A 13680-nucleotide genomic window follows, 5' to 3' on the forward strand; every position below is an offset into this window, starting at 1 on the left:
TCAGATCAGTAAATAAAATTTTCCTGCCAGAAAAGCAAATTCACCAAAGGGGAAAGGACACAGGGTGTCAAAGACACACCCTTGCTTCTGATAGCGCTTACCTTTGCCTCATACCAGGCGAACTTTTTACCTGTGAATTCACAAACATCGATCTCGTGAGCCGACAGAAAAAAGGAAGGCGGGACTGTAGTGTGATTGGTCGATAACATCGGAAGAGACACTTATGCGTCATTGTTTTTTTTACTGTTGCTTGGGGCACATCTGGAAAAAAACATGAGCCATCTTGTCCACGGGTTTTTGTGGTAAAACAGCGTTGGCACATCTGGCACGTTTCATCCACTATGCTTTTTTTTCCTCATCTTAAATAATTGTTCATTGCAGGCAGAGCCTCACTGCACAGGAGCTCTCACAGTGAAGAGAAAACTGACTACCGTAGCCTAGTTCAAGTCTAGCTATCTAATTACACACGAGAATGACATTTACACACCCAAATATGACAAACTAGGAAATTAAATTTTATTTTATTTTGATATGACGAAAGGAAAAACACTCATAAAAACAAACATCCAACTGTTAAAAGTTGTCAATGTTTAAAAGAGAGACAGTAACACACTTCGGGTCATATGGAAGAAATGCGGAAAAAATTCATAAAGACCCCATTTTTTTTTAAAGATAGCCAACAGATTAACTTTTGCATAAAATCAACAGTCCATTGAAACAAAGTATTAGTATATAGTACCAACACGCCTTCAGTCAGTCATGTTGCTATATGCTATAGGTATGTGTGCGTTTTATTTGCGAGGGGGGGGGGGGCACTCTCCCTCTCTTCTCTCTTGTCACTCCAAACAATTGTAGTTCTCTCTCTCTTTGAAAGGTTTAAACTCTCACACTTTCTGTCTTGTGCAGTGTTTTTTTTTTTTGTTCATACATGTCTGTGGTTAAACATTGGAATGCCAAGCAGGTTTGCATTTCACTCCCGTGTCCGTGTCCTCGTGGCTCTACAGTCCGAGTTGTTTGGTGTCCTGCAGCTCACGGGTCTGACCCAGAGACGAAGCGATGACGTCCACAGCGAGACCGGCGGTGGCCTCCGCCGCATCAGAGCTCGAGCCCAGGGTCGGATTCACCTCCACCAGGTCCATCGCAGACAGCAAACCTACAAAGGAAAAAAAAAATCCATGACTTAAAACAGATTTTTTTAAATATTGCTTTCATATATGTATACATGTATGTATACATTTTCTTTTCATAATATTTAACAGAGAAATGTTAGATATGATAAACATTTCTAAATTATGTTCAAAATAGAATTGCAGTTAAAAATTTTACAGTTTTCTAATTTGTGTAAAATAATTATATTAGAATGATTTATAATGTATAATTTCAGCATGTAAGAAATATATAAAATATATAATACAGTGCATATATGTGTGCAATATATATATATATATATGTAATAAAATCTCAATTACATTGCTGTTAAAATATTAAAAATATAAATGTTAATTTGAACCATTTATATATATTATATAATATATTTATAGTATATATTTCTGTAGTGTATATATTATAGTATAGTATGCAAGTTAGTTTGTTTATTTACACAGGAGTGTTTATTATTATTTTTTGGCTGTCACTGTTTTTATTTATTAGATATATTACTCAGAATTATACCTCAGTATATATTTTAAACATTTCTTATATATTTAATTTGTTCATGTTTAATATTCACAACATTTTTCACACATCATTTATTTTTTTATTCTTAAACATAATCTTCAGGATTCAGCGTTTATGCCTTTATACAGGAGGGTAAGTGTGTGTGTGTGTGTGTGTGTTGTTACCTGTGTTATGGATCTCCTCTGTGATGTAGATTCCCTCTCTGTAGGTAAGTCCTCCGTTCACTGGAGTTCCTGTAGACGGAGCGAGAGTGGGATCGAACGCATCGATGTCGAAGCTCAGGTGGATGGGGCGCTGCTTCCTGTCAGAGGGAATTACAGGTAATTTAGCTTCACAAATTAAAAAGCAATAAATAATAATTAGCTAACAGCTTTTCTCTGTAAGATTAGCAAAGTAGATAAAACAATAGCCTACAGCTTAGCCAGAGTCTCCAAACCAACAAGTAATAATAAAGTAGAAACAAATGGCTTTTGCTATTAAAAAACAATTTCATATCACACATACTTAATGTTGAATTGTTCATGTTTAAATGCTAACAATTAGCTAATAAGTAGCTAGCCACCTTAGTGAGTCTTAAACTACAGTATGAGTTTTAAAAGTGCACATTTTTATGTTACCTTTGTAACAGCAAAGGTACAGCTAATTCTGACCAGAACAAAACAAAATGGTTGAATACTAACAGTTAGCTAACAGCTAGCTAACAAGACAAATAGCTTAACTACCTAGGACACTGTGTTACTGAGTTTAAAAGCTAACAGCTAGATAACTAGCCACAAGACTGGTAGCTTAGCTAGCTAACTAGGACACTGTCATACTGAGGTTAAATGCTAACATTTAGATACCTAGCCACAAGATAGGTAGATTAGCTTGCTAGCTACGACACAGTCACATTGAGTTAACTATAGCTAGTGTTAAAGTGCATCATTTTATTTTAATTCTGTTTTTGTAACGTTAGCTAACTAGTCCACTAGCTAGACAATAGCACTAAAGACATCACAAAGCACCACATGCCATGATGGACAGAATGACTAGCATCTTATACTCCAGGAAATACAGTGTGTGTGTGTGTGTGTGTGTGTGTGTGTGTAAATATGTGCACCTTGCCAGCAGATGATCCAGTGTCACTTCCATAACCCTCTGCATCCCCATCCTGTCAATATCCCGCATGGTGAAGCACTGGATGCCCAGGTTTCTCAGAATAACACTGAGAGAAAAGGTGGAAAACAGAAATGTGTCATGACAGGTATAAATTAAAAAAAAAAAAAAGATCTTTGCAGTTTCTGGGCCAGGTCTGCCTCAGGACCCGCTATTAAAGAGTTACTAAAGTCATTTAATAACTGTACTCAGTGTGAAGGCGGACATTCCGTTCTCATCACGTGTAACTATACTGAACTGTATCTGGAAACCAGTCTGTACAGGTAGGATGAGATTATGTGTTCTCATCTATTCTTAGAAAGTATACCAGAAAGAAAGGATGCGAGCTAAACACGATTGGTTTTTTCTCCCCACTAATCTCTGTCATCACACCTTGTTACCCAGACACGACTTCTTACCACTTTACCATTTTAGATTTGAGCATTAAGCCAGACTCAGACCTCGTCTATTTAATGGCACATTTAAAGCAATACTCCATATTTCAACCTAACCTCTCTCACGGATTTAGCTGTACTGAGAAAGGAACTGAAAACCTGTTTACTGCAAACTCATGTATAATGGAAGCCTAAGGGCAGTTGTTGAATTCCATCATTGCCTTGACCGCATCGCTGCTTCTCAGTAGAGTCAGGGTTGTAGTTCTCAAGACCATTTTCAACCCAATTTTATTGGAATTTGATCAGGTGCCAGTTCCCACTCACTTACTTGCTCTCCCCATCACATGACCATGACAGGTACCAACCACGGAGGCTAGCCTGTGCTTCCTCCAAGACACGTGAAGCCACCACACCTGCTCAGGCAATGTCACAGGGCAGCTGAACATTCAGAGGAAAGTGCTAACTGCCCTCTTCCGAATACATGAGCTTACAGGTGGCCAGGATTGGTTAGTGTTATTTTGACAACATTGGAATTCGAGACTTTTTTGACTATGAGCCTTGAATAAATCATCAAAAAACAAAACAAAAAAAAAAGAGTGATGTGCCTGTTTTGTGATAGACTTTAGTCTTGGTTTTGTCTGAAATGGTGTTGACTTCTCAATTCTCTGAGTGAGAGGGAGATGTGGTTTGTTTCCAGTGAAATTAGAACTAAAACATGCGTAATCACGTCGGTCTGATATTTTGAATATACATCTGTTTTTATCAGCTGTCTTTGTTGCTGAATTGATACCCAAATTCGCATTGTTTATGGGAGCTCGTTGCTGTGTGGTACGTTTCTGGCGTCACAGTGATTTGTGGTGTCTCGTCATTAATATTACTTAATATTACTTTTATGCTGGATCACAGTGAATTTACCACAGAGTACATGCTACTTACTGCTCGCCCGGGTCAACATCTCTCAGGCCGATGTAAACCAAATCTCTAGCTGAGAGAAACGGTTTCATCCAGGAGAAACCAGGAACCACTGGCATCTACGTGCAAAAACATGAAAGACGAGATTAAGAGTGATGTTGTATCTTAGTGGACAGACTCTTTCAGTCATGTTTGCGTTATGTTCTGTAACTTTTGCATTCTTCATAATGTTTATCTTACAATGTTGTTGTTTTCTAGGAGACTTTCAGACAGAGAGCTTCCGAATGGAAATGTATAGTGTTTTATGACCCAAACCTTTGATAAACCATTGATTAACCTGCTCAGCACTACAGGCTGTGTTTAAGCTCCAGGAAATTTGCAAAGCTCAACAAAGTTCTGGGAGGTATTTTTAAGCTCGACGCTTTGAGGGAGTACATCGGGTGCCTCACCTTGTCCTGCAGCTCTTTGAGCATGAATGCCACTGGCTGCCCGTGGAGGTTTCCAGATGGTGAGGTCATGGGGGTGTTGATGTCTGCGTGGGCGTCGACCCAAATCAGACAAAGATCCGGACGCTGCTGGGCGTGGCCTGCAACAGAGCCGATGGCCAAGCTGCAAAGCGTGAGACAGGTACATTAGCACTATTGTTATACTTGAAAGGCCATGGATGGGGATTAAAGCATACATAGGTCAAATAGTAAAAGACTAGGAAGACAATAGAAGATGTTGTGCACACTGCAGGGAATCCTTTTAACATAGCTGTACTACTGATGCTGTCACGCAAAGCCACTTTCAGGTAGAATGTCATGGGAACCTTTTACATTACAGGTGCCTCAATTCATTTCTCTGTCAGAATACACTACAATCAATTTATCTGAGCATGGAGAAGTTAAAGTTATTTAACATTATTTAACTTAAAAAAGTGGCTCTTTTGCATTAGGATTTCAACTCGCAACCTTCTGGTCACAAGCAAAGAAACTTAAACACTGAGCTACCACTTCTGTAACTTCACAGCTGACAGCTTAATCCTGTTCTTTACTGACAAAGATGTAGAAATGCTACGGGCGTGGATAAGTGCTGAGAAGATTACTGAGGAACTTTAATTTGTTTTGCACTGTCACAAGTTGACATCTGTTATTACCAAACCCAAATGTACTGTTAAAAGTCATAGCTATCCAAAGATCTTATGTTCATCCATCCCCTCTTTCAAATGTTTATTACAACACACACTTCCCCCTCCTCTTCCTTCTAACTTGTCTCACTATGAGCTGTCTGTATTCTGTAATGTTCATCCTGGTGAAATTATGGAACTTCCTCCGACGTGCACCAATGTGTGACTCAAGACATCTTTGTTTTTTTCAAGTGTATGAGATTGCACTTTGGGGCATTTTGCGACTCGTGTATTGGTGTAAAATTTGGGCCAATCTAAGGAATTCCAAGAGATACGCACCCTTAAAAAGTGACTTTCAAGCCTTCCTATAGGCCCACTAAGTCGAACTCAACAAGATTCTTCCTTTATTGTTTCATGCTGTAACAAGCTGCAGTGTTGCAATGCATTTAATAACAGAAAGCCTACTGAATGTTTCCTTTAAAGTGCCTTTTTGGGTAAAGCACAGGTCCATAAGGTTCATAGAGAACTTCCATGTTATGCTTGCTCTAACACACCAACTTTGTCTCATTTGTGAATTAGCTGATGAGGTGAATCAGGTGTGTTAGAGCAGGAGAAAAACTCTGGTGTGCAGGACCAGGGTTAGGAACCCGTGGTGTAAACCAGCCTAGATTTAAATTAGATTTGCTATGGTTATTATTTACTATGAGGTGAGGTTGAGGACAGTTAAGGGTACCTGTGATCTCCTCCTAGCATGACAGCCGTATGCCCCGCCCCCACCGCTCTGCTCATGGCATCCGACAAAATCTGATTGGCTTGTCCCACCGTACGTGGGAAGGGAATATTCATGAATCGGTCGTCCTCCTCCAGGTGCTCGAAACTTAGGTCTCCGAAATCATGCACAGCATTTTCTGGAGAAAAAGAAAACGTCAAAACTACTTGATTAAAAAAAAAGAGAGAGAGAGAGAAAAATGCATGAAACATTGGAACATTCAGTACAGTGATCAGCGTAACGCATAGTTTGTAGTAAGCGTCTGTTTTAAGCAGCTTATCACTCGCTTTGAGTCCTTGAGCTATTTTAAAAATAAATACCATGCCCTGTTCACCACCTCTGACCAAGCACATGTTCCGCTCCCACCCCTCCTCATTGGCATCCAGAGAACTGTTATTTGAGCTTGTTTTTTGGGGCACTGCCTGCCTTTGCTTTTTCCACCCACCCCATTTTCCCATAATGCACCACTCAGGTTCCGCTAGGACTTCATTTAGAAGCAAGGCTACTACCGGCCAAGTCCTAACGAGTGGAACAGGAACGAGGTAAACAACAAAGTGATGGATCGGGGGTTGGGGGTGTGGCGGTGCTGGTGTGAGGGGTGTGAACGGGGCGTGTTGGCTGCTGCATTTAATGAAACCCAGTGATTTGAATTCTAGCAGGGTTACATGGGTTTGAGTGCCAGTTTTATATTACTTGTCTGATCTGAACTGACACACCCCCCTCACAACACCATGTTCCTTTTACAACTGGACAGGAATAGACTCGAATGCCAGAGCCGTGGTTAAGGCATCAAAATGAGCGATGAGCATACTCAGGTCTTGCTTTTTGAAAATTTGGATGGATTGGACATGTATGGAGCTCCTCGGACTTAACTAAAGTCAACATCAGACAGGAAATCACTATCATGTCTAATGACTAACCAGACTAATCATGACTTCTGGTAAGACTAATGAGGTCATTCTGACAGCATTGGTTGATTCCGTAAGACCGAAACTGCCTTCGAACACGTTGGTGTGTTCACCATAATTACGGCAATTCCTCTCTTGTGTTTCAAAATTCTCTGACACCTCCCAGTTGTGACTGACTGATGTTCTGTGTGCAGTTGATACTATTTGCAATTACAGTGTAATTTTAGCTGTACAGCATCTTTAACTTTCATCACCTAAGAGAAAATGTTAATGTCCCATTTCTCACGTAAACTTTACGTTTAAATTGTCAGTAGGAAAGACTTTCGTTATGTCAACACTTTAAAAAAAATGGTATCTTACTGAGTGAAGATATTTTCAATAAATGAAAAGTTATCTAATATTTCTCATTAAGAGATTATTATACAATATAACAAATATAAGACCATTAGGCCTATTTCTAGGCATATTTACTAAATCAAGTCTAAAATTTTAGACTTATAAAACAAAAATATAGTAAAAAGTAAAAATATCTTAATAGGCTTAATAAAGAGACATAGCAGCTGATTTTGCTTATATTCAAGATATTTTCCTTGCTAAGATATCATTTTTGCAGGGAAAGTAGTTTTGTGTTATGAAGCATATAAAATTACACGTTTGGACTCTTGGAGGTTTTGGCTACTTGTGTGTCCTTGCCACATGGGTTGTAAACAGATCTAATACACGCTAGTACACACCACTAATATATACTTTTTCAAGTGTATTCATGGGCATGCTAAGCCTTAATGTGACAAGATTCCTCTTTTTTGCTTCATGTTGTACAAAGTCTCAGTGTTGTGTAATAATAAAAGCTTCATTTAAGTCACTCTGTTCCCTTTAAACAAGGTCCAAAGCAGATCATGCCACCATGGAAAAAAGCAGCTCACGCTTAAGATAGCCTGTGCTATTGGATTACAGGCACGACGCAATGTTTATCCCTTTCCCAGCTGACTAGACGCTTGCTGAGACACAGACTATGGTGACTTGCACATTCCATGGGTGAACCTGGCAACTGCCAAAGTACCACCGAGCCAGAAGTGAAGGCGTGTTTTACCACAAACATGTTTCCACTTTGTATTCAAAACCATCATTTAAGATCTGATGTAAATTGCATCACAGACGTGTAGTTTTCTTGATTTAAGTTTAAACAGTATGGTAATTACTCGGCCAAAATTAAGGCTAATTCAAGGGCTGAAACGCAAATGGTTCCCTAATCGAAATGACTTACAGTATGCAGGATGCTATATAGTGTGAAAACAACATTTAAAATTGCCCCAAGCCATAAACCCTGTCTGTAAATGGAAAACATGAAAGGATGGGCATGTCATTCATGGAATACCTCCTGTCTATAGACAGCACGTCTTTACATCAACCGGTTATGCACATGCTCTCGCACGCAACACGGCTTAAGGTAGCTTCTCAGCTCTGATTACACAAAATAAGAAACATGTGTACTGAGTTATCCAGGAACATCCTAATAATGTTAAGTTGTTTTAATCATTTGTCCTCCAGAAGCTGTGGCCACTAATACTCACGTTGCAAAAGCCGATGGAGTATGACAAGAATGAGGTAAACAAAGTAAGAAAGAGTAGTGTGTATGTGTGTGTGTGTGTGTGTGTGTGTGTTAGTGGGTGGATCATTGGGGGGTTCAGGTGCTGGTTTTGTGTTACTTGTCCAAACTAATGCCCCTGATTTTCCAATTGCATCCAGACAGGAATAGACTTGAACACCAGTGCTGTGTTTAAGCTATTAAAATGAGCTTGTTGCAAATCAATGGAAATGTCAGATGGAGTCTGGCTCAGTGTATGTAAATGAACAGTGGACAGGATTGTTTAAGGTTTTCACTGCAGTCACCCAAAGTGTTCTCAACAGGGTAAAATGTGTGTTATTCCTTCATAAGTACATCCTTTCAAGCTTAATTTCGAGGATCTAGAGCAATGGCTCTCGAAGTTGGGGGAGTTTTTATTGTATTGTCAAAAGGGGTTGAGAATTTAATTTTCTTTAAATAAGATTACAGTAAAGACGACGACTAACAATCCACTGCTGCTGTTACACTCCGTGTAGTAAACTACACCTGAGCTTGTAGCAGGGGCAGTACCATCACGGCTCCACCTTCTGTACTTTTAGTCTGTAACTTTTACCTAAATATTTGTATGTAGTGTAACTTAAATCTTTACTCAAAAAAGTCATTTTGGACCAATTATGTATCATAAATCATTGTTAAAAGTAATAGTTTATATAGTCATACAAAGATTATAATGTAGTCATAAAATATTTCCACTGTGATTATAACAGAGTCTGCAACTGTTTGTTGTTTTGTTTTTTTAAACACTGAAAGGGTTCTGGCTGCAATCAATCAATCAATCAATCAATCAATAAAAAATAATAATATAATAAAATAAAAAACTTTTGCGAAGCCTTGTCCTACAGAATGTAATGTAGGCTAATGGTTTGATCTTAGGCAATTTTAGGATCTGTAGGATGTAGGTTACTTTTACATCTTTCGTGTCCTAAAGAACTAAAATGTACCTTCACATTACACGTATTTACGTGAACACATGTGACGTCACGACCATAACACACCTCTTCCTGAACAATCCAAACCAAAGCAGAGCAGACAGGACGAAAGCACCCGATCTGGCAACCGCGCTATGACGCATACAGATGCTTCCACTGCGATGCGCAGACGCACACACACACACACACACACACACACACCGCCTGCTGAGCTGAGACACGTTCGGAAAGTGAGATATGGCCGTCCCACATGAATACATGCGCTGAAGGACTTTTCAAATACAATGTGTCATCATCATCATTACTATTCTTTCTTCTTAGTATTATTCCTGCATATCCGCGTTTACCAGCTTGTACAAGAAGATAAAACTTGGTCCTAAACAGGTGCAACAAGTGCTGGTGTTTGTATCCGGACACCAGGTTTGGTTTTACTTAGCAGTCTATTTAGGTTCTAAAAAATTATATTTAATTAAATTAAAAGAAAATAAAATCCCCCCCACACACACACACATACACACACACACACACACCATTGTCAAGTGACAATGACGCATCCCGGGTATACGTGACGCAACGGCGCGCACACGTGCCATCTAACACGCCATCAAGTTTTACACGAAATGTGAACTCTTTGGTTTCTTTCTTCTATTTTTAAACCTCCTTAAAACCTGGAAATATTACACTTCTTCTCGGACTCACCCAAGCTGGCCAGTCTCTCCACCAGGCCGGCGTCTCTGATGGCTTTGGGTCCGAGCTCCACTCCTCTCCTTTTCTGAAGGACACAAATTCCACACATTCATCACACCTCTGTCGCATCACTCAGGGCTTCACGTTGCTCGGGTTTATGTCTACACGCGTCCTTCCTTACCTGTCCTTTAGAGAACGGAGCTCCGACGATAGCCACGGAGAGATGAGCGCGGCTCTGCGGGCAGCACGAGCTCAGCGCCGACCGGAACAAGCGCGAGAGCGGTCCTCTCACTGCCATACCGGGGAGGGAGATGAACACACGACTACAATTCACAAGCACAACTCCGAGGTCTAACCTCTAATCTCTAATCCCCCTCAGTCTCTCGAGCTGATGCTGAAGCTGTGAAACTAAGTAACGCCTCCTTTTCTCTTCAGGATGGATCATCTAGGCTTCATTCATATTCATGAGGAGCGCGCTTTGTGGTGTAAATTCACCAACACACACACACACACACACACACACACACGCACACACGCACACACACAAAGCAACAAGCCGTGCCTTTTCCACCAGAACCGGAGTTAAATATTTCATCTTATTCCCCGCCGCGTTTTTTATAGCTTCCCGATGAGGCAGAAAGACGCGCCTCCGTTTCGGCCAATCAGAAGCCCCGAACGCGTAGGTTTGTTCAAAAGTGGGCGTGGTTTGGCACCAGCGTGGTGTGGCTGAACTCGAGATCCGCATAGCGGCGTCGGAAATTTCCGCTCCAGCGCAGCTTGCGGCTTTCTGGCTCGCCCTCTTCTACAGGCTCGTCGCCTTTTCCAGTGGTGCCAGATTCTGGACTGTTTCGGGGTCTTTCTGTGGCGTGTGTGAGAAAATGTGTGCAGTGAAAACATTATGGTATAAAATGATTCTGATATAAGGACAGAACCTTGTTGTTATTACTGTGTATTATTATGTGTGACGAGCCTATATATAGGTCCACTTCTGAAACTTCAGTGTCCTTATATGAGGATATCACCCAGTGTTGCCAGATTACACTGTTTTGGGTCTTCGACTGGCTTGTGTAGAGAAAATACTAGCTAATTTTTTTCCACACATTTCTCAACACAACAACAACAACAACATCAAAAACTAATAATAGATTTCACTCTCAAAAAAAACAAACAAACAAAAAAAACAATTCTAAACAGTAACCTGTCCTTTTACCCTGAAGAGTACCTTTATTATATATCTGGATATAGTGTACCTTTAAAGTGGTACATTAAGATACATAAAGGACTGGAATTAGTTTTTAAAGCTTTAAAGCTACACTTCCTGCACTTTCATGTTAAATATACCAACCCAGTGACCAAAAATAAATCTGGAATAAAAATGCAGTGTGGTCAAGGCTTGGGGTTGGAGTCATTTGTCTAAAGTGTTTGGTATATATTTGGCATGTCCTAACACACTCTCAGAAATAAAGGCAGTCTTGTCACTGAGGTGACACCATTTAATTAAAACACCTTTTAATATTTATGGGAATATAGTATATGTTTAAAATAATACAGAATAAGACCAGTGATGTACCTGTTAAAGCTAAAGTACATCACATGCTGCTGAAAGGTATTTTAAAGTTAAGTAGAAATGATGTTCCTCTTGATGGAACCACCAGGAACATTTATTCCTGTGATATTGTGTGTTTATTGTGACCACACTATTCTTGTCCACAGGAGGGAAACTGGTTTGTGTCAATTCAATTTTTATTTTATTTGTAGAGATGGTGACAAAGGAGCTTTACAGAAATCAGGATGTTAGGAAATGAAGATAATATTTACATTTCAGCTCCACCACCCAGAGCACCTTACGTTTGCTCTGTTTTGGGCTGTGGGAAAGACACAAAGAATGTCAGTGAGAGGTCATGACACCAGAGGTCAGAGGTTGTGAAAAGTGTGAGACACATGGCACTGATTGATTAGGGTTTGGTTACTTGTAAGGAACAAATAATAATAATAATAATAATAATAATAATAATAATAATAATAATAATAAATTCATTCCAGCAGGAGAGTGTGATGTAGACAAGGACAGTGTGGTCCAACAGTTCCGACAAAATGGGTAAGGATTCACAACACATGATGCAATGATGCCCTCTGCATGCATCATCACGCTTCAACATAGCTTCACTGTTGGCAGGGTTGCCAGATATTTGCTTTTTCATCCCTTTGTGTGGGTGCAGAGTTGTGCAGAAAATAATGCGCTTGGCTGAGCTGTCTTAACTGAGGTTTGATTTTTAAAACAGTAATTTACCAGCTGGGTTCCTTTCAGTGTCATCTCAGGAAGTTTTTTTTCTCTCCATGATCGCGTTTGTCTTGTTCATGATGGCTCTAAAGCCACTGGTGGAGATCTGGCGCCCTCGTGTGGAGGATGTGAACAGGTACAAGTCGCTCACAAATTCTGAGCTTCATGTAAATATTTCTCAGGCTACTTTTCACTCAGGTTATTGACGGTAATATAATATGTAAATAAGAAAATACTGTTGGACCCCACTGTACATCCTGTGAACATTGAGTCTGAGTAGGATTTTTATTTTTTTAAAACTTTTCATTCTTAATTTCTGTCTGTTTGCTTTTCGGTGAGAAATTCAGACAGAGTTCATGAGGATCAGCTGAGAAGCGCGCGCCACTGTGAGTAAACGGAAGTCACGTGCACTCTGGATGCAAAATTCTCTGGCATTATAAAAAGCAATCCTAAATGTGAAAAAACAAAACAAAACTACTGACATGCGCAGTTGCATAATACAAAAAAACCCAAAAAAGCCCAGAAGTGGAAGGTAGGAGTATGTAAGAAAAATGTACATTCTCAGAAATAAAGCATACGTGTAATAATATGTGAAATAAAATGTATGTGGTACCTTTCATTAGCTTTTAGAGTACAGCTCACCACAGAGACATACAGACAACAGTACAGAGTACAGAGCACTTATTATACCTGTGTGAAAATGGATTCAATCAATATAATTTAATTTTACAAATGGAGGGGGAAAAACAGCAACGATGAAATAATTTTCACTATGCGTGTGTGTGAAAGTGTAATAAAAAATGCGTTTATTTTCATACAGAAGTTAAAGACAATAGATCAATATTAATTAGTATTCTAATAAAATGTATATTAAAGTATGATGTTTATTTAGCAGATCTGATTGCACTTGTACTTTTTTCATGTATATTAGTGCTCGAATAGCCTATAATAATAATAATAATAATAATAATAATAATAATAATAATGAAGGGGTTTTGTAATTACAGGGTTTTACCACTAGATGGAGACGCAAACCAACCCTGAGATGATGAGCTGGAGGAGTGCTCAGTGAACTCAGCATTAAGCTCTGATACGCAGATGTGTGTGAGTTTGGATGTTATTTAGTACAAGTTTAGAGGATGTTGTAGCCTGTAAAGGTTTTTAATCAAAAGTGTAAACCTCTACAGAACACTAAAGACACATATACAGAGTTTTTGATAATTCATAACTTGTTGCATGTAAGTGACTGAGATTTA

The 13680-nt window shown here is 39.4% G+C and overlaps 1 protein-coding gene across 1 annotated transcript; it reads right to left on the reverse strand.

The window, feature by feature from the left end:
• Positions 1 to 505: 505 nt before the first annotated feature.
• On the reverse strand, positions 506 to 10735 carry arg2 (arginase 2). Its single transcript, XM_026939383.3, has 8 exons — positions 10325 to 10735; positions 10156 to 10228; positions 5960 to 6134; positions 4568 to 4727; positions 4143 to 4237; positions 2777 to 2881; positions 1842 to 1978; positions 506 to 1153 (listed from the first exon to the last, which is right to left on the reverse strand). Exons 1-8 carry the CDS (start codon positions 10439 to 10441, stop codon positions 999 to 1001), a joined length of 1017 nt encoding a protein of 338 aa, XP_026795184.1. The 5' UTR covers positions 10442 to 10735; the 3' UTR covers positions 506 to 998.
• Positions 10736 to 13680: the final 2945 nt, after the last annotated feature.

Source organism: Pangasianodon hypophthalmus, chromosome 3 (assembly GCF_027358585.1).
Source record: "Pangasianodon hypophthalmus isolate fPanHyp1 chromosome 3, fPanHyp1.pri, whole genome shotgun sequence".
Taxonomy (NCBI): domain Eukaryota; kingdom Metazoa; phylum Chordata; class Actinopteri; order Siluriformes; family Pangasiidae; genus Pangasianodon; species Pangasianodon hypophthalmus.

Coding starts and splice junctions, on each gene's coding strand:
- arg2 (XM_026939383.3), bottom strand. CDS start 10,441: ATGGCAGTGAGAGGACCGCTCTCGCGCTTGTTCCGGTCGGCGCTGAGC. Junction 10,229..10,324: donor CTCCGTTCTCTAAAGGACAG/GTAAGGAAGGAC, acceptor TGTGTCCTTCAG/AAAAGGAGAGGAGTGGAGCT. Junction 6,135..10,155: donor GGAGAGACTGGCCAGCTTGG/GTGAGTCCGAGA, acceptor CTTTTTCTCCAG/AAAATGCTGTGCATGATTTC.